This window comes from Lissotriton helveticus, chromosome 2_1 (assembly GCF_964261635.1).
Source record: "Lissotriton helveticus chromosome 2_1, aLisHel1.1, whole genome shotgun sequence".
Taxonomy (NCBI): Eukaryota; Metazoa; Chordata; class Amphibia; order Caudata; family Salamandridae; genus Lissotriton; species Lissotriton helveticus.
In genome coordinates this window covers 23,469,123-23,497,026 of record NC_136059.1, presented here as the reverse complement: position 1 = coordinate 23,497,026, position 27,904 = coordinate 23,469,123, and the positions used below count along the sequence as shown (strand labels likewise).

Sequence of the window (27,904 nt, the reverse complement as noted above, 5' to 3'; positions counted from 1 at the left end):
CGCTCAGGAGAGGGCCTGGGTGTCTCTCCCTCTCAATAGCTGTGTTCGGCAGACGCATGTCCACACAGAGACGGACTTTATTTTGGGATCCTTTCTTGGGGACGATAACCACCGGGGACACCCATGGAGTGGGGCCCGCAGTGCGCTCAATGATGTCGGCGTCCAGAAGTTCCTGCAGTTCACATTCAACCGCGGATTGCAGGTGAAATGGCACTCTTCGCGGGTGTTGAGCCACTGGTCTGATTTGCTCGTTGATATGCAGGTGGATTTGACGGCCCTTCAGCTTCCCCAGACCTCGGAAGAGGGAAGGGAATTTTCCGGCGCAGTCCGAGATGTCATGGACGTTGAAGAGGATGTGCACCAACTGAAGACGTTCCGCCGTGGGGAGGCTCAGCAGACAGTCAGCCTCAGGTCCTTTAATTACATGGATAACTGCCGGGATGGAGAGCTTGCCATGCGTGAGGGTGGTGTCAAACTTGCCCAAGCATTGGAGAGGTTTCTTCGCCATCCAGGTGTAGACGCGGACAGGCGCGAAATGCAAACGTGGTTTGGGGTCCATACGGTCGTGTTCAGCAACAGATATGTAGTTGAGCGATGCTCCGCTGTCCATCATGAACTTGGCGACATGGTTGCCCACTTTGATGTTGAGGCGTGGATAACGTTTGAACTGATCATGGTCAGCGAAGTTGACATATTCGGTGGTGTAGGATGAATGCCTGGATGAGGACGATCTTGAGTCGAGAGTCGTGACTGGAGTGTGAAGACGTGGGAGATCTAGGAGGCTCTTCTTGAACTGCTCTGATGTGATGACGCTTGGCCTCCGATCGTGAGGGCCGCTGCGACCCATCCTGTCTGTCACCATCATTGCGTTTTTCTTTGTGGTAGTCTCCACACATGGCCTCAAAGTGGTTGGACCGTCCACACTTTCTGCACCGTTGGCCCATGGCAGGGCAGGAGTCGATGTGAGGGTAGTCGTATCCGCACCTGAAACAACGCCTCGTGCGTTCAGGTCGGCGATCTCTCCTTCCGGATACTTTCCTTCTGTAGTCCGGGCGTCGCCTGGGCGAGTACTTGGAGCGCCGCGATCTGTCTCGCGGGTGACGTCTTCCACTGTCGCGCCGATCCTGTCGTCCCTGCCGTCTCTCAGTGATGCGGTTGGCGTGTTCACGGCTGGTACTGGGTCCTGTTTCAATTTCCGCCGCATTTTCTTCGCCTTGGTCGTACAGTCGGGAGTTTTCTTCGATCTCTGCTAGTTCCTGTGGTTTTCTCAGCAGTCGCCGTCTCAGCGACTCTGAGTGACACCCCGTGATTATCTGAGATTTGATGGCTGCATCCGGCGAGAAATTGGTAAAGTCACAATGTTGGGACTGCCGCCGCAGCCGATGTATGAAAGAGCTCAGTGGTTCTTCCTTTCCCTGGCGCTGCTGGTGGAACTTGTGTCTTTCATAGTCGACGTTTCTCTTATGCAGAAAGCGGTTATTTAGAACAGTTCTTACTTTATCATATGTGTCACCATCTGTGGCTGGGATCTCTCGTACGATCTTGCTTATTTTGCGCCCCCCTAGGTTGCGAAGAGCTATGATCTTGTCTTTGTCTGGTTCAATTTTGGACCCTTCAATATAGTCCTCAAATTCCTCTAGCCATTCTTGCCATTTTAGTCCCATGCTGCTTCCTGTTGTGACTGACAATGGCTCTGGTGCTCGCAGGTGGGTGCCTCCCTTGACGTCCTTCTGCGCGGGAGGGTTAGACATCTTGGCAATGGGTTTTGGCGCCCGCGTCCGCTTCTTGCGTCAGCGGCTGGCGTGCGTTTCCAAGGTTTGTTCTCTTGTGGCTATCAATGCTTGTTTGTCGTCCGATGCTTGTTCCTTTGTCAGTGCTTGTTTTGTTTTCTATGGCCAATGCTTGTTTTCTTCCGTCGTCAGTGCTTGTTCACTTTTGGTTATTGCCTGACCTCAAAATGGCCGCCTCTATTTTGCCCAGGGAGGATGTCCCAGAAGTTGCCTGATTTAAAGATGGCCGCCCCCTCTGCCATACACGAGGTTCTCTCCCTCTCTCCAACCACTCACACCCAGGGCTGCTGGACTCACAGGTAGAGGTGGCTGCAGCTTCTACTTCACAGGGGTGGTTTGGGGGTCTTCCGACGCTCAGCGCGACCTTCTAGCTGCGCGCGCCGCCCTGATGCTAATCCTCACGCATCAGGCGGTCAGGATTCAGTCTCCGGCAGTGTCGGTGCTGGCTGGGTGCTTTGCCGCTTGCTGGCGCGGCGCTTCTCTCACTAGCGCGGTGCTTTGAGGAGTGATGGGGCAATGTCGGAGTGGGCTCCCGACTCTCACTCACGGTTTTCGTTGGGTCTTCACGCCCATTTATCTCGCGTATCCCGCGCGGTCGGCTCATTTTCTTCTGGCGCTTTTTCTCAGCGCGCTTTCTTTTCTTCGGCTTCACTGCTGTGGCGCCACAGGGTCGCTGTCGCAGCGGAGCTTAGGACGCTCCACGCTGCGGGACGGGGTTCAGTCTGGGGGGTTTTACTGCTGCATCCCGCCCTCTGTCGCCAGTTGTAGTATCCCACTACAAATAACACACAGACGCTGTGGTATAGATTCAACCTCTTTATTCTATGCGTCTGTTCGGTTCCCCGTCCCTACTCTAACTGCCCCTTCCTATCCTGTCCCCTCCTCTTCCCCTCTGCCCACCTAGCTCCGCCCACCCCAGCTACTGGACTGCTAACTTCGTTACAACATCCTTCTAGTCAGGATAAGGGGGGTACACTACTGAAATAACCCCTGCTCACTCCCTTGGTAGCGTGGCACGAGCAGTCAGGCTTATCTCAGAGGCAGTGTGTAAAGTGTTTGACATAACCAACAGTGACACAGTTAAAACACGACGAAAGGACACCACAGCAGTTTTAGAAAAAATTAACAATATTTATCTGTGCAAAGAAGACCAAAATGATAAAAGACCAACATACAGTAATCAAAAATATGCACTTTGCAAAAATAACTTTAAAATAGGGTTCCTTGAAGTCGGTAGCTCAGTCCGGGGCGACCACGGTGCTCAAAACAACAAAACCAAATTGCGATGTGAAGCGTAGCGGTGCAGCGTGGGGTGCCCTCAAGTTTTGGCGCAGGCATCGGCTCAGTGACAGTCGTCCATCAGCGTCAGTGAGACCAGGGCTACGGTGCAGAGTGCGGCAGTGCTCGCTGCGGTGCTCACAGGCCACGGTTCAAGCGACAGTGCCAGTAGATGGGAGCTGGCGTTCATCGGCCCATAGTGGAGTGTGGGATGGGGCTGTGCGTTACGAGCAGTGCCCCAAAACCACGGTGCAGTCCCAAGTGTCGAGGTCAGCCTGCAGTATCATAGGCGGTGAGACCAGGGTGGTGGAGTGAGACCAGGGTGGTGGAGTGAGACCAGGGTGGTGGAGTGAGACCAGGGTGGTGGAGTGAGACCAGGGTTGCAGTGCAAAGTGCAGCAGTGCCCTCGGGACACGGAGCCAGCAGCGGTGTCGGCTGCTTTTTCCCCTCTGTGGCACCTGAAACCCATGGTTCCAGAGGCCGGACGCAGAGGTAAGTGACGTCTTTACTGTCTCTGAGACTTCGCAAACAGGAGGCAAGCTCTATTTCAGGCCCTTGGAGATACTCAGTGACAAGTGAAGAAAGTTCAGTCCAGTCCTTTCACTGCCCAAGACAGAAGCATCAACTGCAGGATAACCCAACAATCAACAACACAGCGAAGGGGCAGTCCTGCTCCTGGCAGCTCTTCCAGCAATTCTTCTTGGCAGATTCCTTGATTCTCACAAGTACTATGATGTCGTTTATCTCCCTGAGACTTCCAACAGGAGACAAGCTCTACTTCATGCCCTTGGAGAAAACTCTAACAACAGGATGATGAAAGTACAGTCAAGTCCTTTCCCTGCCTAAGACAGGAGCAGCCAGCAGCAGGCCAACAAAGCAGAGCACACAGCAAAGTGGCAATTTCTCCTGACAGCTGTTGCAGCTCTTTTTCCTGGCAGTGTCCTTAGTTCAGCGGTAATCTACAGTTCTGGGGTTTGGGCCCCAATATTTGCCCTCAGTTTGTCTTTGTTCTTTTGGGCAGTGCTCAATCCAGACCAGTTCTGTCCTCTCTGGTCCAGCTTTCTGGCAGGAGGTGGAGACAGTATTGTTCAAGGCAGACCAGGTCCTATACAGGTGCAAGGGAAATCGCCTTCCACTGCTCTGAATGGGTATACAGCCTTTACAACGAAACTTTTACAACGAACTACCATTACAACGCAACTTTTACAACGCAAACCATTACAACGCATAGCGCTGGGGGGCGCTCTAGGATAGGGAATAGGTTTAATGTACTATCCAACACCTTCTCTACTATCCACGGGGACTGGAGTTGGAATAGTAAATTAAACTATTCACTGTCCAGCGCCCAAAAGCATTATGCGTTGTAATGGTATGATTTGTAAAACTTGCGATGTAAAGGTAGGCGTTGTAAAAGTATGCGTTGTAACGTCATACATCCCTCTGAATGCAGTCTAGGTCTATTCAGCCCAGCCCTGACTCATCCAGGAAAGGCAGGACACACCTCGACCCCCCTCCCCCCCAGTAGCTGTCTGAAGAGAATACACAACCTCAGCCCCTGTCTCTCCAAAACCAGACAATCAATCTACAACCCAGCAGTGGCACACAGGATGGCTAAAGAAGAAAATGTCCTCTTTCTAAAAGTGGTATTTTCAAAAACACACCATAGAAATCATATTTACTAAAAGATGAATTTTTATATTCTGAGTTCAGGCATACTAAACTCCATTTCTCCAGCTCGTCTCAATGGGAAGTTAAACTTGTGAGATGTAATGGAGTACATCTCATTCTAGGCTACGGGACAGATAGTCTTTCAATACTGAAACATGAAATACACTGTATTTCAGTATCAGGATATGACACACACTCCAGCACATGTCCTATCTTTTACATACATTGTGTCATGCCCACAGGGATATCTTGACTTACTCGAGGCTGTACCGCTGAGGTACTCGAGGCTTTACCGCTGGGGTACTCAGGGCTGTACCGCTGGGGTACTCTGGGCTGTACCGCTGAGGTACTCAGGGCTGTACCGCTGGGGTACTCAAGGCTGTACCGCTGGGGTACTCAAGGCTGTACCGCTGGGGTACTCAAGGCTGTACCGCTGGGGTACTCAAAGCTGTACCGCTGGGGTACTCAGGCTGTACCGCTGGGGTACTCAAGGCTGTACCGCTGGGGTACTCAGGGCTGTACCGCTGGGGTACTCAGGGCTGTACCGCTGGGGTACTCAGGGCTGTACCGCTGAGGTACTCAGGGCTGTACCGCTGAGGTACTCCGGGCTGTACGGCTGGGGTACTCAGGGCTGTACCACTGAGGTACTCAGGGCTGTACCGCTGAGGTACTCCGGGCTGTACCGCTGGGGTACTCAGGGCTGTACCGCTGAGGTACTCAGGGCTGTACCACTGAGGTACTCAAGGCTGTACCGCTGGGGTACTCAGGGCTGTACCGCTGAGGTACTCCGGGCTGTACCACTGGGGTACACCGGGCTGTACCGCTGGGGTACTCAGAGCTATACCGCTGAGGTACTCAGGGCTGTACCGCTGGGGTACTCAGGGCTGTACCGCTGAGGTACTCAGGGCTGTACCGCTGAGGTACTCCGGGCTGTACGGCTGGGGTACTCAGGGCTGTACCGCTGAGGTACTCAGGGCTGTACCGCTGAGGTACTCCGGGCTGTACCGCTGGGGTACTCAGGGCTGTACCGCTGGGGTACTCAGAGCTGTACCGCTGAGGTACTCAGGGCTGTACCGCTGGGGTACTCAGGGCTGTACCGCTGAGGTACTCAGGGCTGTACTGCTGAGGTACTCCGGGCTGTACGGCTGGGGTACTCAGGGCTGTACTGCTGAGGTACTCAGGGCTGTACCGCTGAGGTACTCCGGGCTGTACCGCTGGGGTACTCAGGGCTGTACCGCTGGGGTACTCAGGGCTGTACCGCTGAGGTACTAAGGGCTGTACCGCTGAGGTACTCAAGACTGTACCGCTGGGGTACTCAAGGCTGTACCGCTGGGGTACTCAGGGCTGTACCGCTGGGGTACTCAGGGCTGTACCGCTGGGGTACTCAGGGCTGTACCGCTGAGGTACTCCGGGCTGTACGGCTGGGGTACTCAGGGCTGTACCGCTGAGGTACTCAGGGCTGTACAGCTGAGGTACTCAGGGCTGTACCGCTGAGGTACTCCGGGCTGTACCGCTGGGGTACTCAGGGCTGTACCGCTGAGGTACTCAAGGCTGTACCGCTGGGGTACTCAAGGCTGTACCGCTGGGGTACTCAAGGCTGTACCGCTGAGGTACTCCGGGCTGTACCGCTGGGGTACTCAGGGCTGTACCGCTGGGGTACTCAGGGCTGTACCGCTGGGGTACTCGGGGCTGTACCGCTGGGGTACTCAAAGCTGTACCGCTGTGGTACTCAGGGCTGTACCGCTGGGGTACTCAGGGCTGTACCGCTGGGGTACTCAGGGCTGTACCGCTGAGGTACTCAAGGCTGTACCACTGGGGTACTCAGGGCTGTACCACTGGGGTACTCAGGGCTGTACCGCTGAGGTACTCAGGGCTGTACCGCTGAGGTACTCAGGGCTGTACCGCTGGGGTACTCAGGGCTGTACCGCTGAGGTACTCAAGGCTGTACCGCTGGGGTACTCAAGGCTGTACCGCTGAGGTACTCAGGGCTGTACCGCTGGGGTACAGGGCTGTACCGCTGGGGTACTCAGGGCTGTACTGCTGGGGTACTCAGGGCTGTACCGCTGGGGTACTCAGGGCTGTACCGCTGGGGTACTCAAAGCTGTACCGCTGTGGTACTCAGGGCTGTACCGCTGGGGTACTCAAGGCTGTACCGCTGGGGTACTCAGGGCTGTACCGCTGAGGTACTCAGGGCTGTACCGCTGGGGTACTCAGGGCTGTACTGCTGAGGTACTCAAAGCTGTACCGCTGGGGTACTCAGGGCTGTACTGCTGGGGTACTCAAGGCTGTACCGCTGGGGTACTCAGGGCTGTACCGCTGAGGTACTCAGGGCTGTACCGCTGGGGTACTCAGGGCTGTACCGCTGGGGTACTCAAGGCTGTACCCCTGGGGTACTCAGGGCTGTACCGCTGGGGTACTCAGGGCTGTACCGCTGAGGTACTCAGGGCTGTACCGCTGAGGTACTCCGGGCTGTTCCGCTGGGGTACTCAGGGCTGTACCGCTGAGGTACTCAAGGCTGTACCGCTGGGGTACTCAAGGCTGTACCGCTGGGGTACTCAAGGCTGTACCGCTGAGGTACTCCGGGCTGTACCGCTGGGGTACTCAGGGCTGTACCGCTGGGGTACTCAGGGCTGTACCGCTGGGGTACTCAGGGCTGTACCGCTGGGGTACTCAGGGCTGTACCGCTGTGGTACTCAGGGCTGTACCGCTGGGGTACTCAGGGCTGTACCGCTGGGGTACTCAGGGCTGTACCGCTGAGGTACTCAAGGCTGTACCACTGGGGTACTCAGGGCTGTACCACTGGGGTACTCAGGGCTGTACCGCTGAGGTACTCAGGGCTGTACCGCTGAGGTACTCAGGGCTGTACCGCTGGGGTACTCAGGGCTGTACCGCTGAGGTACTCAAGGCTGTACCGCTGGGGTACTCAAGGCTGTACCGCTGAGGTACTCAGGGCTGTACCGCTGGGGTACAGGGCTGTACCGCTGGGGTACTCAGGGCTGTACCGCTGGGGTACTCAGGGCTGTACCGCTGGGGTACTCAGGGCTGTACCGCTGGGGTACTCAAAGCTGTACCGCTGTGGTACTCAGGGCTGTACCGCTGGGGTACTCAAGGCTGTACCGCTGGGGTACTCAGGGCTGTACCGCTGAGGTACTCAGGGCTGTACCGCTGGGGTACTCAGGGCTGTACTGCTGAGGTAATCAAAGCTGTACCGCTGGGGTACTCAGGGCTGTACCGCTGAGGTACTCAGGGCTGTACCGCTGGGGTACTCAGGGCTGTACTGCTGGGGTACTCAAGGCTGTACCCCTGGGGTACTCAGGGCTGTACCGCTGGGGTACTCAGGGCTGTACCGCTGGGGTACTCAGGGCTGTACCGCTGGGGTACTCAAGGCTGTACCGCTGGGGTACTCAAGGCTGTACCGCTGGGGTACTCAAGGCTGTACCGCTGAGGTACTCCGGGCTGTACCGCTGGGGTACTCAGGGCTGTACCGCTGGGGTACTCAGGGCTGTACCGCTGGGGTACTCAGGGCTGTACCGCTGGGGTACTCAGGGCTGTACCGCTGAGGTACTCAAGGCTGTACCGCTGGGGTACTCAGGGCTGTACCGCTGGGGTACTCAGGGCTGTACCGCTGGGGTACTCAGGGCTGTACCGCTGAGGTACTCAGGGCTGTACCGCTGAGGTACTCAGGGCTGTTCCGCTGGGGTACTCAGGGCTGTACCGCTGAGGTACTCAGGGCTGTACCGCTGGGGTACAAAGGGCTGTACCGCTGGGGTACTCAGGGCTGTACCACTGAGGTACTCAGGGCTGTACCGCTGGGGTACTCAGGGCTGTACCGCTGGGGTACTCAGGGCTGTACCGCTGAGGTACTCAGGGCTGTACCGCTGAGGTACTCGAGGCTGCACCGCTGGGGTACTCAAAGCTGTACCGCTGGGGTACTCAGGGCTGTACCGCTGGGGTACTCCGGGCTGTACCGCTGGGGTACTCAGGGCTGTACCGCTGGGGTACTCAGGGCTGTACCGCTGAGGTACTCAAAGCTGTACCGCTGAGGTACTCAAGGCTGTACCGCTGAGGTACTCAAGGCTGTACCGCTGAGGTACTCAAGGCTGTACCGCTGGGGTACTCAAGGCTGTACCGCTGGGGTACTCAAGGCTATACCGCTGGGGTACTCAGGGCTGTACCGCTGAGGTACTCAGGGCTGTACCGCTGGGGTACTCAGGGCTGTACCGCTAGAGTACTCAGGGCTGTACCGCTGGGGTACAAAGGGCTGTACCGCTGGGGTACTCAGGGCTGTGCCGCTGAGGTACTCAGGGCTGTACCGCTGGGGTACTCAGGGCTGTACCGCTGGGGTACTCTGGGCTGTACCGCTGAGGTACTCAGGGCTGTACCGCTGAGGTACTCAGGGCTGTACCGCTGAGGTACTCAGGGCTGTTCCGCTGGGGTACTCAAGGCTGTACCGCTGAGGTACTCCGGGCTGTACCGCTGGGGTACTCAGGGCTGTACCGCTGGGGTACTCAGGGCTGTACCGCTGGGGTACTCAGGGCTGTACCGCTGGGGTACTCAAAGCTGTACCGCTGTGGTACTCAGGGCTGTACCGCTGGGGTACTCAGGGCTGTACCGCTGGGGTACTCAGGGCTGTACCGCTGAGGTACTCAAGGCTGTACCACTGGGGTACTCAGGGCTGTACCACTGGGGTACTCAGGGCTGTACCGCTGAGGTACTCAGGGCTGTACCGCTGAGGTACTCAGGGCTGTACCGCTGGGGTACTCAGGGCTGTACCGCTGAGGTACTCAAGGCTGTACCGCTGGGGTACTCAAGGCTGTACCGCTGAGGTACTCAGGGCTGTACCGCTGGGGTACAGGGCTGTACCGCTGGGGTACTCAGGGCTGTACCGCTGGGGTACTCAGGGCTGTACCGCTGGGGTACTCAGGGCTGTACCGCTGGGGTACTCAAAGCTGTACCGCTGTGGTACTCAGGGCTGTACCGCTGGGGTACTCAAGGCTGTACCGCTGGGGTACTCAGGGCTGTACCGCTGAGGTACTCAGGGCTGTACCGCTGGGGTACTCAGGGCTGTACTGCTGAGGTACTCAAAGCTGTACCGCTGGGGTACTCAGGGCTGTACTGCTGGGGTACTCAAGGCTGTACCGCTGGGGTACTCAGGGCTGTACGGCTGGGGTACTCAAGGCTGTACCCCTGGGGTACTCAGGGCTGTACCGCTGGGGTACTCAGGGCTGTACCGCTGGGGTACTCAGGGCTGTACCGCTGGGGTACTCAGGGCTGTACCGCTGGGGTACTCAGGGCTGTACCGCTGGGGTACTCAGGGCTGTACTGCTGAGGTACTCAAAGCTGTACCGCTGGGGTACTCAGGGCTGTACCGCTGAGGTACTCAGGGCTGTACCGCTGGGGTACTCAGGGCTGTACTGCTGGGGTACTCAAGGCTGTACCCCTGGGGTACTCAGGGCTGTACTGCTGGGGTACTCAGGGCTGTACCGCTGGGGTACTCAGGGCTGTACCGCTGGGGTACTCAAGGCTGTACCGCTGGGGTACTCAAGGCTGTACCGCTGGGGTACTCAAGGCTGTACCGCTGAGGTACTCCGGGCTGTACCGCTGGGGTACTCAAGGCTGTACCGCTGGGGTACTCAGGGCTGTACCGCTGGGGTACTCAGGGCTGTACCGCTGAGGTACTCAGGGCTGTACCGCTGAGGTACTCAGGGCTGTTCCGCTGGGGTACTCAGGGCTGTACCGCTGAGGTACTCAGGGCTGTACCGCTGGGGTACAAAGGGCTGTACCGCTGGGGTACTCAGGGCTGTACCGCTGAGGTACTCAGGGCTGTACCGCTGGGGTACTCAGGGCTGTACCGCTGGGGTACTCAGGGCTGTACCGCTGAGGTACTCAGGGCTGTACCGCTGAGGTACTCGAGGCTGCACCGCTGGGGTACTCAAAGCTGTACCGCTGGGGTACTCAGGGCTGTACCGCTGGGGTACTCCGGGCTGTACCGCTGGGGTACTCAGGGCTGTACCGCTGGGGTACTCAGGGCTGTACCGCTGAGGTACTCAAAGCTGTACCGCTGAGGTACTCAAGGCTGTACCGCTGAGGTACTCAAGGCTGTACCGCTGAGGTACTCAAGGCTGTACCGCTGGGGTACTCAAGGCTGTACCGCTGGGGTACTCAAGGCTATACCGCTGGGGTACTCAGGGCTGTACCGCTGAGGTACTCAGGGCTGTACCGCTGGGGTACTCAGGGCTGTACCGCTAGAGTACTCAGGGCTGTACCGCTGGGGTACTCAGGGCTGTACCGCTGAGGTACTCAGGGCTGTACCGCTGGGGTACTCAGGGCTGTACCGCTGTGGTACTCAGGGCTGTACCGCTGAGGTACTCAGGGCTGTACCGCTGGGGTACTCAGGGCTGTACCGCTGGGGTACTTACGGCTGTACCGTTGAGGTACTCAGGGCTGTACCGCTGGGGTACTCAGGGCTGTACCGCTGGGGTACTCCGGGCTGTACCGCTGAGGTACTCAGGGCTGTACCGCTGGGGTACTCAAGGCTGTACCGCTGGGGTACTCAAGGCTGTACCGCTGGGGTACTCAAGGCTGTACCGCTGAGGTACTCCGGGCTGTACCGCTGGGGTACTCAGGGCTGTACCGCTGGGGTACTCAGGGCTGTACCGCTGGGGTACTCAGGGCTGTACCGCTGGGGTACTCAAGGCTGTACCGCTGGGGTACTCAGGGCTGTACCGCTGAGGTACTCAGGGCTGTACCGCTGGGGTACTCAGGGCTGTACTGCTGGGGTACTCAAGGCTGTACCCCTGGGGTACTCAGGGCTGTACCGCTGGGGTACTCAGGGCTGTACCGCTGGGGTACTCAGGGCTGTACCGCTGGGGTACTCAAGGCTGTACCGCTGGGGTACTCAAGGCTGTACCGCTGGGGTACTCAAGGCTGTACCGCTGAGGTACTCCGGGCTGTACCGCTGGGGTACTCAGGGCTGTACCGCTGGGGTACTCAGGGCTGTACCGCTGGGGTACTCAGGGCTGTACCGCTGAGGTACTCAAGGCTGTACCGCTGGGGTACTCAGGGCTGTACCGCTGGGGTACTCAGGGCTGTACCGCTGAGGTACTCAGGGCTGTACCGCTGAGGTACTCAGGGCTGTTCCGCTGGGGTACTCAGGGCTGTACCGCTGAGGTACTCAGGGCTGTACCGCTGGGGTACAAAGGGCTGTACCGCTGGGGTACTCAGGGCTGTACCGCTGAGGTACTCAGGGCTGTACCGCTGGGGTACTCAGGGCTGTACCGCTGGGGTACTCAGGGCTGTACCGCTGAGGTACTCAGGGCTGTACCGCTGAGGTACTCGAGGCTGCACCGCTGGGGTACTCAAAGCTGTACCGCTGGGGTACTCAGGGCTGTACCGCTGGGGTACTCCGGGCTGTACCGCTGGGGTACTCAGGGCTGTACCGCTGGGGTACTCAGGGCTGTACCGCTGAGGTACTCAAAGCTGTACCGCTGAGGTACTCAAGGCTGTACCGCTGAGGTACTCAAGGCTGTACCGCTGAGGTACTCAAGGCTGTACCGCTGGGGTACTCAAGGCTGTACCGCTGGGGTACTCAAGGCTATACCGCTGGGGTACTCAGGGCTGTACCGCTGAGGTACTCAGGGCTGTACCGCTGGGGTACTCAGGGCTGTACCGCTAGAGTACTCAGGGCTGTACCGCTGGGGTACAAAGGGCTGTACCGCTGGGGTACTCAGGGCTGTGCCGCTGAGGTACTCAGGGCTGTACCGCTGGGGTACTCAGGGCTGTACCGCTGGGGTACTCTGGGCTGTACCGCTGAGGTACTCAGGGCTGTACCGCTGAGGTACTCAGGGCTGTACCGCTGAGGTACTCAGGGCTGTTCCGCTGGGGTACTCAAGGCTGTACCGCTGAGGTACTCCGGGCTGTACCGCTGGGGTACTCAGGGCTGTACCGCTGGGGTACTCAGGGCTGTACCGCTGGGGTACTCAGGGCTGTACCGCTGGGGTACTCAAAGCTGTACCGCTGTGGTACTCAGGGCTGTACCGCTGGGGTACTCAGGGCTGTACCGCTGGGGTACTCAGGGCTGTACCGCTGAGGTACTCAAGGCTGTACCACTGGGGTACTCAGGGCTGTACCACTGGGGTACTCAGGGCTGTACCGCTGAGGTACTCAGGGCTGTACCGCTGAGGTACTCAGGGCTGTACCGCTGGGGTACTCAGGGCTGTACCGCTGAGGTACTCAAGGCTGTACCGCTGGGGTACTCAAGGCTGTACCGCTGAGGTAATCAGGGCTGTACCGCTGGGGTACAGGGCTGTACCGCTGGGGTACTCAGGGCTGTACCGCTGGGGTACTCAGGGCTGTACCGCTGGGGTACTCAGGGCTGTACCGCTGGGGTACTCAAAGCTGTACCGCTGTGGTACTCAGGGCTGTACCGCTGGGGTACTCAAGGCTGTACCGCTGGGGTACTCAGGGCTGTACCGCTGAGGTACTCAGGGCTGTACCGCTGGGGTACTCAGGGCTGTACTGCTGAGGTACTCAAAGCTGTACCGCTGGGGTACTCAGGGCTGTACTGCTGGGGTACTCAAGGCTGTACCGCTGGGGTACTCAGGGCTGTACGGCTGGGGTACTCAAGGCTGTACCCCTGGGGTACTCAGGGCTGTACCGCTGGGGTACTCAGGGCTGTACCGCTGGGGTACTCAGGGCTGTACCGCTGGGGTACTCAGGGCTGTACCGCTGGGGTACTCAGGGCTGTACCGCTGGGGTACTCAGGGCTGTACTGCTGAGGTACTCAAAGCTGTACCGCTGGGGTACTCAGGGCTGTACCGCTGAGGTACTCAGGGCTGTACCGCTGGGGTACTCAGGGCTGTACTGCTGGGGTACTCAAGGCTGTACCCCTGGGGTACTCAGGGCTGTACCGCTGGGGTACTCAGGGCTGTACCGCTGGGGTACTCAGGGCTGTACCGCTGGGGTACTCAAGGCTGTACCGCTGGGGTACTCAAGGCTGTACCGCTGGGGTACTCAAGGCTGTACCGCTGAGGTACTCCGGGCTGTACCGCTGGGGTACTCAGGGCTGTACCGCTGGGGTACTCAGGGCTGTACCGCTGGGGTACTCAAGGCTGTACCGCTGAGGTACTCCGGGCTGTACCGCTGGGGTACTCAGGGCTGTACCGCTGGGGTACTCAGGGCTGTACCGCTGGGGTACTCAGGGCTGTACCGCTGAGGTACTCAAAGCTGTACCGCTGAGGTACTCAAGGCTGTACCGCTGAGGTACTCAAGGCTGTACCGCTGAGGTACTCAAGGCTGTACCGCTGGGGTACTCAAGGCTGTACCGCTGGGGTACTCAAGGCTATACCGCTGGGGTACTCAGGGCTGTACCGCTGAGGTACTCAGGGCTGTACCGCTGGGGTACTCAGGGCTGTACCGCTAGAGTACTCAGGGCTGTACCGCTGGGGTACAAAGGGCTGTACCGCTGGGGTACTCAGGGCTGTGCCGCTGAGGTACTCAGGGCTGTACCGCTGGGGTACTCAGGGCTGTACCGCTGGGGTACTCTGGGCTGTACCGCTGAGGTACTCAGGGCTGTACCGCTGAGGTACTCAGGGCTGTACCGCTGAGGTACTCAGGGCTGTTCCGCTGGGGTACTCAAGGCTGTACCGCTGAGGTACTCCGGGCTGTACCGCTGGGGTACTCAGGGCTGTACCGCTGGGGTACTCAGGGCTGTACCGCTGGGGTACTCAGGGCTGTACCGCTGGGGTACTCAAAGCTGTACCGCTGTGGTACTCAGGGCTGTACCGCTGGGGTACTCAGGGCTGTACCGCTGGGGTACTCAGGGCTGTACCGCTGAGGTACTCAAGGCTGTACCACTGGGGTACTCAGGGCTGTACCACTGGGGTACTCAGGGCTGTACCGCTGAGGTACTCAGGGCTGTACCGCTGAGGTACTCAGGGCTGTACCGCTGGGGTACTCAGGGCTGTACCGCTGAGGTACTCAAGGCTGTACCGCTGGGGTACTCAAGGCTGTACCGCTGAGGTAATCAGGGCTGTACCGCTGGGGTACAGGGCTGTACCGCTGGGGTACTCAGGGCTGTACCGCTGGGGTACTCAGGGCTGTACCGCTGGGGTACTCAGGGCTGTACCGCTGGGGTACTCAAAGCTGTACCGCTGTGGTACTCAGGGCTGTACCGCTGGGGTACTCAAGGCTGTACCGCTGGGGTACTCAGGGCTGTACCGCTGAGGTACTCAGGGCTGTACCGCTGGGGTACTCAGGGCTGTACTGCTGAGGTACTCAAAGCTGTACCGCTGGGGTACTCAGGGCTGTACTGCTGGGGTACTCAAGGCTGTACCGCTGGGGTACTCAGGGCTGTACGGCTGGGGTACTCAAGGCTGTACCCCTGGGGTACTCAGGGCTGTACCGCTGGGGTACTCAGGGCTGTACCGCTGGGGTACTCAGGGCTGTACCGCTGGGGTACTCAGGGCTGTACCGCTGGGGTACTCAGGGCTGTACCGCTGGGGTACTCAGGGCTGTACTGCTGAGGTACTCAAAGCTGTACCGCTGGGGTACTCAGGGCTGTACCGCTGAGGTACTCAGGGCTGTACCGCTGGGGTACTCAGGGCTGTACTGCTGGGGTACTCAAGGCTGTACCCCTGGGGTACTCAGGGCTGTACCGCTGGGGTACTCAGGGCTGTACCGCTGGGGTACTCAGGGCTGTACCGCTGAGGTACTCAGGGCTGTACCGCTGGGGTACTCAAGGCTGTACCGCTGGGGTACTCAAGGCTGTACCGCTGGGGTACTCAAGGCTGTACCGCTGAGGTACTCCGGGCTGTACCGCTGGGGTACTCAGGGCTGTACCGCTGGGGTACTCAGGGCTGTACCGCTGAGGTACTCAAAGCTGTACCGCTGAGGTACTCAAGGCTGTACCGCTGAGGTACTCAAGGCTGTACCGCTGAGGTACTCAGGGCTGTACCGCTGGGGTACTCAAGGCTGTACCGCTGGGGTACTCAAGGCTATACCGCTGGGGTACTCAGGGCTGTACCGCTGAGGTACTCAGGGCTGCTGTACCGCTGAGGTACTCAGGGCTGTACCGCTGGGGTACTCAGGGCTGTACCGCTGAGGTACTCAGGGCTGTACCGCTGGGGTACTCAGGGCTGTACCGCTGGGGTACTCAAAGCTGTACCGCTGAGGTACTCAGGGCTGTACCGCTAGAGTACTCAGGGCTGTACCGCTGGGGTACTCAGGGCTGTACCGCTGAGGTACTCAGGGCTGTACCGCTGGGGTACTCAGGGCTGTACCGCTGTGGTACTCAGGGCTGTACCGCTGGGGTACTCAGGGCTGTACCGCTGGGGTACTCAGGGCTGTACCGCTGAGGTACTCAGGGCTGTACCGCTGGGGTACTCAGGGCTGTACCGCTGGGGTACTCAGGGCTGTACCGCTGAGGTACTCAGGGCTGTACCGCTGGGGTACTCAAGGCTGTACCAGTGGGGTTGTTATTGCAATGGTTTGACGTCACTGTGCAAAGGAATCATTTGAGTCCAATCATCTGGCATCTGAAGGGATGAGAAGGCTCCTATGACGCAGGCGGGGCCCCCGGACTTGAGGGCCCCTGGGCTCCCCATGTCTGATCTGTGAGTCCGTTCCGCTGCACTCCCCGCGGCTGGGCTGGAGAGGGGCCCCCAGGCACCCCCAAACTGGGAGGGGGCAGCGCTTTGAAGCCTGGGCGCTGTCTGACGTCACAGGGGTCTGTGCAGGGGCCCCTGCCTCCCCTTCATGAACGGGGCCTCTCAGAGGCCTCTCTGTGGAATGGGACCGGAAGGGGGGGGGGGTCAGGAATGCAGAGCAGCCATGGAAAGGGGGGGGGAGTGAGGGAAGAATGCGGCCCTGGCCCTTTAAGAGAGGAAGGGAGCGCTCCGCAGCCCCCCCAGGGAGAGGGATGGGAGGGGGGAGGACTCTGGGGTTGTCAGGGGAGAAAGGGGGAGACCATGGCGAGGCAGAAGATGGGGTGGGGGGTGAGAAAGGGAGAGGAAAGACCCGGAGACAAGGAGGAGGAGGCGGCGGCGGCCTCACTCCGCAAAGCGCCTCCTCGGAGCAGGAGGCGCTAGAGTCTCACTTTCATCACGGAGAGGGGAGAGGAGGCGGGAGGGGCTGGGGACGGACAGGAAGAGGGGGCGGAGCAGGACAGACAGACAAGGGGCGAGCCCGGACCGACGGCCCCGGAGACTTCCAGAGAGAGGGAGAGAGGGAGAGAGGGAGAGAGAGGGAGTGAGGTGCGGGGAGCGAGAGCCGGACCTGGAGCAACAGAACCGGACCAAAGGGGACTGAACCGGACCAAAGGGGACTGAACCGGACCAAAGGGAACTGAACCGGACCAAAGGGGACTGAACCGGACCAAAGGGAACTGAACCGGACCAAAGGGAACTGAACCGGACCAAAGGGGACTGAACCGGACCAAAGGGAACTGAACCGGACCAAAGGGGACTGAACCGGACCAAAGGGAACTGAACCGGACCAAAGGGGACTGAACCGGACCAAAGGGGACTGAACCGGACCAAAGGGGACTGAACCGGACCAAAGGGAACTGAACCGGACCAAAGGGGACTGAACCGGACCAAAGGGGACTGAACCGGGAGGGAAAAAAAACAAAAGTAACTGAACCGGGACAAAAGCAACAGAAGCGGACCAAAGGGAACCGAACCGGGACAAGAAAAAGAACAAAAGTAACAGAACCGGACCAAAGTAACTGACCCGGACCAAAGGGGACTGAACCGGACCAAAGGGGACTGAACCGGACCAAAGGGGACTGAACCGGACCAAAGGGGACTGAACCGGGAGGGAAAAAAAACAAAAGTAACTGAACCGGGACAAAAGCAACAGAAACGGACCAAAGGGAACCGAACCGGGACAAGAAAAAGAACAAAAGTAACAGAACCGGACCAAAGTAACTGACCCGGACCAAGAAAAACAGAACCGGACAAAAGGTAAGAGAGCAGGAGCGGGAAACAAGAGAGCCGGAACCAGAAGAAGAACCGGGGCAAGCATCGGACCCGCCCCAGAGCACCCGGAGCGGACCGGACCCCCGACACCGGACAAAGGCAGCGCTGGCCTGAGTACAGGCGACCCCCCCTGGACTGTGCCTCCCCCCCCCCCCCCCCCGGACCCCTGGACTGTACCCCACGCCCTCCGGACCCCCGTGAAGATGTCGGGCACCTCCATCGACGCCGTGAAGAAGAAGATCCAGAGCCTGCAGCTGGTGGCGGACGAGGCGGAGGAGCGGGCAGAGCTGCTGCAGCGGGAGGTGGACGCCGAGCGGCAGGCGCGGGAGCGGGTAAGAGCCCTGGCACCGAGCCCTGGCAGAGGGAGCCCTGGCAGAGAGAGCCGCAGAGAGACCCCTGGCAGAGAGAGCCCTGGCAGAGAGGGAGGGAGCCCTGGCAGAGAGAGTGAGACCCCTGGCAGAGAGAGCCCTGGCAGAGAGAGTGAGAGCCCTGGCAGAGAGGGAGCCCTGGCAGAGAGAGTGAGAGCCCTGGCAGAGAGAGCCCTGGCAGAGAGAGTGAGAGCCCTGGCAGAGAGAGCCCTGGCAGAGAGAGAGGGAGCCCTGGCAGAGAGAGCCCTGGCAGAGGGAGCCCTGGCACAGAGAGCCCTGGCAGAGAGGGTGAGAGCCCTGGCAGAGGGAGCCGCAGAGAGAGCCCTGGCAGAGAGGGAGGGAGCCCTGGCAGAGAGGGAGGGAGCCCTGGCAGAGAGGGAGCCCTGGCAGAGAGAGAGCCCTGGCAGAGAGGGAGCCCTGGCAGAGAGAGTGAGAGAGCCCTGGCAGAGAGAGCCCTGGCAGAGAGCCCTTGCATCGGGTGAGGGAGCCCTGGAGAGAGAGTGAGGGAGCAGGTAAGGGAGCCCTGATAGAGATCCCTGGCAGCGGGTGAGGGAGCCCTGGCAGAGAGCCATGGCAGAGAGAGTGAGAGAGCCCTGGCAGAGAGCACCAGGAGAGAGACCTGGCAGTGAGTGAGGGAGCCCTGGCAGAGAGTGAGGGGGCCCTGGCAGAGGGCGGGGGAGCCCTGGCAGAGGGTGGGGGAGCCCTGGCGAGAGAACCCTGGCAGAGAGAGTGAGGGAGCCCTGGCAGAGAGCCCTGGCAGAGAGTGAGGGGGCCCTGGCAGCGAGTGAGGGAGCCCTGGCAGTGAGTGAGGGGGCCCTGACAGCGAGTGAGGGAGCCCTGGCAGAGAGAGCCCTGGCAGAGAGTGAGGGAGCCCTGGCTGAGAGCCCTGGCAGAGAGAGCCCTGGCAGTGAGTGAGGGAGCCCTGGCAGCGAGTGAGGGAGCCCTGGCAGAGGGTGGGGGAGCCATGGCAGGAGAACCCTGGCAGCGGGCGAGGGAGCCCTGGTGAGAGACATGGCTGACAGTGCCCAGGCCCTGGGAGCGCTAACCTCGGCCTCGAGTCCACTGACCCCTGACCCTGTGTTCACTGACCTCTGGCCTAAAGTCCACTGACCCCTAGCCTAGAGTTCATTGACCTCTGACCCTGTGTTCACTGACCCCTGGCCTAGAGTCCACTGACCCCTGGCCTAGAGTTCACTGACCCCTGGCCTAGAGTTCACTGACCCCTGGCCTAGAGTCCACTGACCCCTAGCCTAGAGTTCAGTGACCTCTGACCCTGTGTTCACTGACCCCTAGCCTAGAGTGCCCTGACCCCTGGCCTAGAGTCCACTGACCCCTGGCCTAGTGTCCACTGACCCCTGGCCTAGAGTTCCCTGACCCCTGGCCTAGAGTCCACTGACCCCTAGCCTAGAGTTCAGTGACCTCTGACCCTGTGTTCACTGACCCCTGGCATAGAGTTCACTGACCCCTAGCCTAGAGTCCACTGACACCTGAGCCTGTGTTTACTGACCTCTGGCCTAAAGTCCACTGACCCCTAGCCTAGAGTTCAGTGACCGCTGACCCTGTGTTCACTGACCCCTAGCCTAGAGTTCACTGACCTCTGACCCTGTGTTCACTAACCCCTGGCCTAGAGTTCACTGACACCTCACCTGGATTTGTGTGACCCCTAGCCTAGAGTCCACTGACCTCTGACCCTGTGTTCACTGACCCCCTGGCCTAAATTCCACTGACCCCTAGCCTAGAGTTCACTGACCTCTGACCCTGTGTTCACTAACCCCTGGCCTAGAGTTCACTGACACCTCACCTAGAGTCCACTGACCCCTAGCCTAGAGTTCACTGACCTCTGACCCCTGGCCTGAAGTCCACTAACCCTGGTCTAGAGTTCACTGACCTCTGACCCTGTGTTTACTGACCCCTGGCCTAGAGTCCACTGACCCCTGGCCTAGAGTCCACTGACCCCTAGGCTAGAGTTCACTGACCTCTGACCCCTGGCCTGAAGTCCACTAACCCTGGTCTAGAGTTCACTGACCGTGGCCCCCCAGGTGCTCCTCCGACCCCTAGAATTTTGACCCTGGCCTAGGGTTCACTGACCTCTAGCTTGGAGTGGGCAGACCCCTGGTGTCCTCTAGTGCCCTGGGATTGGCATACATATCTGTGGTATGGTGGAGGTGGTCCTAGTGAAGGAGGTCTGTGGTGGGCTGCAGATGGGAGTAATGAGGTGTGTGTTGGTGGACTACAGTTTGCAATAATGAAGGAGGTCTGTGGCGTGGTAGAGTTGATATCAATGGAGGAGGTCTGTGGTGGGTTACAGATGGTAGTGAGTAACAAGGTGTGGCCGGTAAAATTTGCTCCACTGGTGGAGTTCTGGAGTTGTGTCCGTACCGCGGAGTTCCGGCTAAACTCTGCCAACCACCGCGTGGCGGAGTTCTCTGAGTTTTGTCGTACAGCGGAGTTCCGGCTAAACTCTGCCAACCACCGCGTGGCGGAGTTCTCTGAGTTTTGTCCGTACCGCGGAGTTCCGGCTAAACTCTGCCAACCACGGCGTGGCGGAGTTCTCTGAGTTGTGTCCGTACCGCGGAGTTCCGGCTAAACTCTGCCAACCACCGCGTGGCGGAGTTCTCTGAGTTTTGTCGTACCGCGGAGTTCCGGCTAAACTCTGCCAACCACCGCGTGGCGGAGTTCTCTGAGTTTTGTCGTACCGCGGAGTTCCGGCTAAACTCTGCCAACCACCGCGTGGCGGAGTTCTCTGAGTTTTGTCGTACCGCGGAGTTCCGGCTAAACTCTGCCAACCACCGCGTGGCGGAGTTCTCTGAGTTTTGTCCGTACCGCAGAGTTCCGGCTAAACTCTGCCAACCACGGTGAGGCGGAGTTCTCTCACGTGCGTGGCCGCCAGCAGTAAGTTGACAAACGTGAGCAGGATTTGGCGTCCTCGTGCACAATTTTCGGGTGCCAGGATCGCTCCCAGCGATATTTTCTCATCGTGAGCGGCCGCGTCCGTTCGCGGTACGAGAGCTGCCACTCTGGTAGAAAATCCACTCGAGCGGCAGCAAAGCAACGGCAGCTGCCCTCTGGCGCGCCAGGAGGTGCTGTTTGTGCTGATTTTGCAACTTTAATAAGCTCCCGACACAAAAAATCCAGTCGAGGAGCGCAACTTGCTGATTCCCGCCCATTTGTGGAACATCGCGGAATCTAGCGGAGTTTTCATGTAAGTCCGCGGAATTCCACCGAGTGAAACTCTGCAGGTTCCGCCCACCTCTAGTAGTAAAGAGAGAAGTACTTGGTGGACACAGTTGGTGGTACCAAGAGACGTCTGTGGTGTGGTGCAGTTGGTAGTAATGAGGGGGGTGTGTGGTAGAAACGAAATGAGGATTCCAATGGCTTATTCATGGCGGATTTCCTTGCTGGTCGGGGCGTGGCAGGGTTGGTAGCAACCAGGAAGCGCACAAGATGTGGTCTGTGGTGTGGTAGAGCTGCCCTCTAAGCAGTAGCGTAACATAAGCTCCTGCAGCCCCGCGGTGCAGAGGGACCCTGAGCTCAAGTGGGACCCCTCAGCAAAAGTGGTAGATAGAGGGCCAGGAAGGTGGGCCCCCACAGTGTACTTTGCAGGAGGGTCCCCTCAAGTTTTGTTACGCAACTGGCTCTAAGGGGAGTCTGTGGTGCGATAGTGGTGAGATCGCACAATGAGGCGGGTTTGCGGTATGAGAGTGCTGGGTCTATTGTGTAGTTGAGCTGGGTTCTTAACCCTTTCTATGCTGATGACGGAACCGGTCTGTCATCAGCTGCGGTGGCGCTGTGCTGATGACGGAGCGGTTCCGTCATGGCTCGACCGCCGCGCCTGAGCGGTGCGGATTCCGTGCCTGCGCAGGGTGTTCCATTGAGCGAGCGGGGCCATGACAGAACCGCTCCGTCATGAGCACAGCCCAACTGCGGCTGATGATGGAGCGGTTCCGTCACCAGCATGCGGCCGCCGCGCGGCCGCCCCACCCCCTTAGCGCTTCCGCCGCAGCGATGTGGTTAAGTGGGTCTGTGGTGTGATGAAGCGGTGCTCTGTGCTCCGATCCTGCGGGAAGGGCGGTCGGTGGTGTGACAGTGCTGGAATCCCAGGGAAGAGGCTGTGTGATATGATTGTGGTGGAATCCTTGTCAAAAAGGGTCTGCGGAATGTTCAATCAATCAAACATTTATAGAGCGCAGCAAATCACCCGCTAGGGTATCTAGGCGCTGGAGATGTTTGCTGCTGTGTGAAGGTTTGATCATTCAAACAAGCAAGTCTTGAGCTCTTTCCTGAATTGCTGGAGTGAAGGTGTGGTTCCAAGGTGAAGGGGAGGTTGTTACAAGGTGTGGCCGCCAGGTGTGGGAAGGAGTGTGAAGGTGCGGTCCTGAGGTGCAGGGGAGGTCGTTCCAAGCTGTGGCCGCCAGGTGTGGGAAGGTGTGTGAAGGTGTGGTCCTGAGGTGCAGGGGAGGTTGTTCCAAGCCGTTGCCGCCAGGTGTGGGAAGGAGTGTGAAGGTGCGGTCCTGAGGTGCAGGGGAGGTTGTTCCAAGCCGTGGCCCCCAGGTGTGGGAAGGAGTGTGAAGGTGCGGTCCTGAGGTGCAGGGGAGGTTGTTCCAAGCCGTGGCCGCCAGGTGTGGGAAGGAGTGTGAAGGTGCTGTCCTGAGGTGCAGGGGAGGTTGTTCCAAGCTGTGGCCACCAGGTGTGGGAAAGAGTGTGAAGGTGCGGTCCTGAGGTGCAGGGGAGGTTGTTCCAAGCCGTGGCTGCCAGGTGTGGGAAGGAGTGTGAAGGTGCGGTCCTGAGGTGCAAGGGAGGTTGTTCCAAGCCGTTGCCGCCAGTGTGTGGGAAGGAGTGTGAAGGTGCGGTCCTGAGGTGCAGGGGAGGTTGTTCCAAGCCGTTGCCGCCAGGTGTGGGAAGGAGTGTGCAGGTGCGGTCCTGAGGTGCAGGGGAGGTTGTTCCAAGCCGTGGCCGCCAGGTGTGGGAAGAAGTGTGAAGTTGCAGTCCTGAGGTGCAGGGGAGGTTGTTCCAAGCCGTGGCCGCCAGGTGTGGGAAGGAGTGTGAAGGTGCGGTCCTGAGGTGCAGGGGAGGTTGTTCCAAGCCGTGGCCGCCAGGTGTGGGAAGGAGTGTGAAGGTGCGGTCCTGAGGTGCAGGGGAGGTTGTTCCAAGCCGTGTCCGCCAGGTGTGGGAAGGAGTGTGAAGGTGCTGTCCTGAGGTGCAGGGGAGGTTGTTCCAAGCTGTGGCCACCAGGTGTGGGAAGGAGTGTGAAGGTGCGGTCCTGAGGTGCAGGGGAGGTTGTTCCAAGCCGTGGCCGCCAGGTGTGGGAAGGAGTGTGAAGGTGCGGTCCTGAGGTGCAGGGGAGGTCGTTCCAAGCCGTAGCTGCCAGGTGTGGGAAGGAGTGCGAAGGTGCGGTCCTGAGGTGCAGGGGAGGTCGTTCCAAGCCGTAGCTGCCAGGTGTGGGAAGGAGTGTGAAGGTGCGGTCCTGAGGTGTAGGGGAGGTCGTTCCAAGCCGTGGCCGCCAGGTGTGGGAAGGAGTGTGAAGGTGCGGTCCTGAGGTGCAGGGGAGGTTGTTCCAAGCCGTGGCTGCCAGGTGTGGGAAGGAGTGTGAAGGTGCGGTCCTGAGGTGCAGGGGAGGTGGTTCCAAGCCGTGGCTGCCAGGTGTGGGAAGGAGTGTGAAGGTGCGGTCCTGAAGGTGCAGGGGAGGTGGTTCCAAGCCGTGGCTGCCAGGTGTGGGAAGGAGTGTGAAGGTGCGGTCCTGAAGGTGCAGGGGAGGTCGTTCCAAGCCGTGGCCGCCAGGTGTGGGAAGGAGTGTGAAGGTGCGGTCCTGAGGTGCTGGGGAGGTCGTTCCAAGCCGTGGCCGCCAGGTGTGGGAAGGAGTGTGAAGGTGCGGTCCTGAGGTGCAGGGGAGGTTGTTCCAAGCCGTGGCCGCCAGGTGTGGGAAGGAGTGTGAAGGTGCGGTCCTGAGGTGCAGGGGAGGTGGTTCCAAGCCGTGGCTGCCAGGTGTGGGAAGGAGTGTGAAGGTGTGGTCCTGAGGTGCAGGGGAGGTTGTTCCAAGCCGTGGCCGCCAGGTGTGGGAAGGAGTGTGAAGGTGCGGTCCTGAGGTGCAGGGGAGGTGGTTCCAAGCCGTGGCTGCCAGGTGTGGGAAGGAGTGTGAAGGTGCGGTCCTGAGGTGCAGGGGAGGTTGTTCCAAGCCGTGGCCGCCAGGTGTGGGAAGGAGTATGAAGGTGCGGTCCTGAGGTGCAGGGGAGGTGGTTCCAAGCCGTGGCTGCCAGGTGTGGGAAGGAGTGTGAAGGTGTGGTCCTGAGGTGCAGGGGAGGTTGTTCCAAGCCGTGGCCGCCAGGTGTGGGAAGGAGTGTGAAGGTGTGGTCCTGAGGTGCAGGGGAGGTCGTTCCAAGCCGTGGCCGCCAGGTGTGGGAAGGAGTGTGAAGGTGCTGTCCTGAGGTGCAGGGGAGGTTGTTCCAAGCCGTGGCCGCCAGGTGTGGGAAGGAGTGTGCAGGTACGGTCCTGAGGTGCAGGGGAGGTCGTTCCAAGCCGGGGAGGTCGTTCCAAGCTGTGGCCACCAGGTGTGGGAAGGAGTGTGAAGGTGCGTTCCTGAGGTGCAGGGGAGGTTGTTCCAAGCCGTGGCCGCCAGGTGTGGGAAGGAGTGTGAAGGTGCGTTCCGGAGGTGCAGGGGAGGTTGTTCCAAGCCGTTGCCGCCTGGTGTGGGAAGGAGTGTGAAGTTGCGGTCCTGAGGTGCAGGGGAGGTCGTTCCAAGCCGTGGCCGCCAGGTGTGGGAAGGAGTGTGAAGGTGCGGTCCTGAGGTGCAGGGGAGGTTGTTCCAAGCCGTGGCCGCCAGGTGTGGGAAGGAGTGTGAAGGTGCGGTCCTGAGGTGCAGGGGAGGTCGTTCCAAGCCGTGGCCGCCAGGTGTGGGAAGGAGTGTGAAGGTGCGGTCCTGAGGTGCAGGGGAGGTTGTTCCAAGCCGTGGCCGCCAGGTGTGGGAAGGAGTGTGAAGGTGCGGTCCTGAGGTGCAAGGGAGGTTGTTCCAAGCCGTTGCCGCCAGTGTGTGGGAAGGAGTGTGAAGGTGCGGTCCTGAGGTGCAGGGGAGGTTGTTCCAAGCCGTGGCCGCCAGGTGTGGGAAGGAGTGTGAAGGTGCGGTCCTGAGGTGCAGGGGAGGTCGTTCCAAGCCGTGGCCGCCAGGTGTGGGAAGGAGTGTGAAGGTGCGGTCCTGAGGTGCAGGGGAGGTTGTTCCAAGCCGTGGCCGCCAGGTGTGGGAAGGAGTGTGAAGGTGCGGTCCTGAGGTGCAGGGGAGGTCGTTCCAAGCCGTGGCCGCCAGGTGTGGGAAGGAGTGTGAAGGTGCGGTCCTGAGGTGCAGGGGAGGTCGTTCCAAGCCGTGGCCGCCAGGTGTGGGAAGGAGTGTGAAGGTGCTGTCCTGAGGTGCAGGGGAGGTTGTTCCAAGCCGTGGCCGCCAGGTGTGGGAAGGAGTGTGCAGGTACGGTCCTGAGGTGCAGGGGAGGTCGTTCCAAGCCGGGGAGGTCGTTCCAAGCCGTGGCCACCAGGTGTGGGAAGGAGTGTGAAGGTGCGTTCCTGAGGTGCAGGGGAGGTCGTTCCAAGCCGTGGCCACCAGGTGTGGGAAGGAGTGTGAAGGTGCGTTCCTGAGGTGCAGGGGAGGTTGTTCCAAGCCGTGGCTGCCAGGTGTGGGAAGGAGTGTGAAGGTGCGGTCCTGAAGGTGCAGGGGAGGTGGTTCCAAGCCGTGGCTGCCAGGTGTGGGAAGGAGTGTGAAGGTGCGGGCCTGAAGGTGCAGGGGAGGTGGTTCCAAGCCGTGGCTGCCAGGTGTGGGAAGGAGTGTGAAGGTGCGGTCCTGAAGGTGCAGGGGAGGTCGTTCCAAGCCGTGGCCACCAGGTGTGGGAAGGAGTGTGAAGGTGCGGTCCTGAGGTGCAGGGGAGGTCGTTCCAAGCCGTGGCCGCCAGGTGTGGGAAGGAGTGTGCAGGTGCGGTCCTGAGGTGCAGGGGAGGTTGTTCCAAGCCGTGGCCGCCAGGTGTGGGAAGGAGTGTGAAGGTGCGGTCCTGAGGTGCAGGGGAGGTCGTTCCAAGTTGGTCCCGAGGTGCAGAGGAAGGTCGTTCCAAGCCGTGGCCGCCAGGTGTGGGAAGGAGTGCGAAGCAACCCTTACTAACTCTAGGTAATAGTCTGTGGTAGCCTCTGGGGGTCGTGGCCACCAGTTCCTGATTGGCTGAAGGTGTTACCTCGGGAAGGCGTGGTTTAATAAATGTGGGCTGACACTACTTTCCTAATATGAAGGTCTCCATATCGCCATCACTGCATTTGCCACTACTGATGGTCACTATGAATGAAGGAATGACATTATTTTTACAGCGCAAAGCGCTACTCAACCCTGAGCGTTGCAGCGCTGCCAACGAGGAGGAATAAAGAAAGAGCGAGGAAGGGAATTATTGGCTGAACACAGGTTTAAAAGCTTTGAGAAACTCGGGCTCGACTTCCATTCTTCTGAGCTGAAAGGGGGGGGGTTCCATATCTCGGCAGGTCGGGGGAACAAGGAGGTCCCACCGGGGTTGCTATGGGGTGGTCCTCACTGGAACACAGGTTTCCGCTGGCCTTGTGCTCCTCCCAAACCCTATTGTTCAGATAACTAGGGCGGCATCATGAAGGCCCTGTGTGCTCCAGGGAGTGCTTTGAAGGTGATCCTCTTACTGACAGGAGCCAGTGCGCAGGCTGTCACTCCCTCCCCTCAGGGCTCATTATCACTGTCTCTTGTCCATCACTATGTCCCCTAGATGTTCACTGTCTCTTGTAATTGTAAATTGATACTTGTATAGCGCACTACTCATCCGCAAGGGTCTCAGGGCGCTTGTACGAATACCGCTGTGCAACCCATCCTGGCTTTCCCTGTGCGGTGTCCACTCCTGGGCTCCCCAAAGGTGGAGGCCAGGCATCCTTAGCGTTGTGGGGGCCGTTGTGGAGATTAAGCAAGCTATTGCCCAGAGTTGCAGAGTGAGACTCCATGATTGGAATAGGCACCGGGGCGAGACTTATCAGGTCCGTGGAATTTTTGAGCCCAAGTCCCGCCGAGGCGGGGAATTGAACCCTGGTCCCGGGCTAGACCTCTGCATCAGGGTCTGCCGCTCTAACCATTGAGCCACACTTCTCCACTCTTGTGCATCACTTTTTCCCCTAATGTTCAGTCACTGCCTACTGTCCCTCACTCTCTCCCCTAATGTTCACTGTCACTTTCACTTGTCCTTCCCTCCCTTTCCGTAGATGTTCACTCTCTTGTCCCTCACTCTCTCCCCTAATGTTCACTGTCACTCTCTTGTTGATCACTCCCTCCCCTAGATGTGGGAAACAGCGCTTACACCGCTGTCATTACGTTGCAGTACTATTACAACACGGTTGTTACAACGACCGAGTTGTTAGTACGCGATGCGTTTACATCACAAGTCATTACAAAGACTTGCTGTAGGGGGCGCTGAGGTATTGGAAATTAATTCACCTTCCCTACTGTTGAACAAACTGGAGTAGGAATAGCAATGAATACTAATCCTAAGTCCTAAATCGAGCGCGCCCCCTACTGCAAGTCGTTGCAGTGACTTGCGATGTAATGCATCACGTTGTGAAAGCACGCAATGTAATAGATTGCGTTGTAATGTGCTATATTCCCTAGTTGTTCACTGTCTCTATCTCTTTCCAGATGTTCACTGTCTCTATCTTCTACTCAGGACTCACTCCCTTCAGATGTTCACTATTCATATCTGCCACCCATGGCTCTCTCACTTCAGATGTTCAGTCTCTATTGTCCACTCATGACTCTATCCTTCGAGATGTTCAGCCACTAGTTTCCATTAGCGAC

At 59.3% G+C, this 27,904-nt stretch overlaps 1 protein-coding gene across 10 annotated transcripts in view; it reads left to right on the top strand.

The window, feature by feature from the left end:
• TPM2 (tropomyosin 2) overlaps positions 1 to 27,904 on the top strand; it is a 170,130-nt gene that overhangs the window by 60,083 nt on the left and 82,143 nt on the right. Inside the window, exon 1 of one of the 10 annotated variants that reach the window (XM_078674416.1) lies at positions 16,957 to 18,045. The exons of 6 other annotated variants lie outside the window; for them this stretch is intronic. In XM_078674416.1, the coding sequence (XP_078530542.1) occupies positions 17,917 to 18,045 (129 nt within the window). In that variant the 5' untranslated portion in view covers positions 16,957 to 17,916. Of the gene's footprint in view, positions 1 to 16,956; positions 18,046 to 27,904 lie in introns of those variants that run through there. 3 more of the 10 variants (XM_078674415.1, XM_078674413.1, XM_078674412.1) reach the window with 3 other exon arrangements.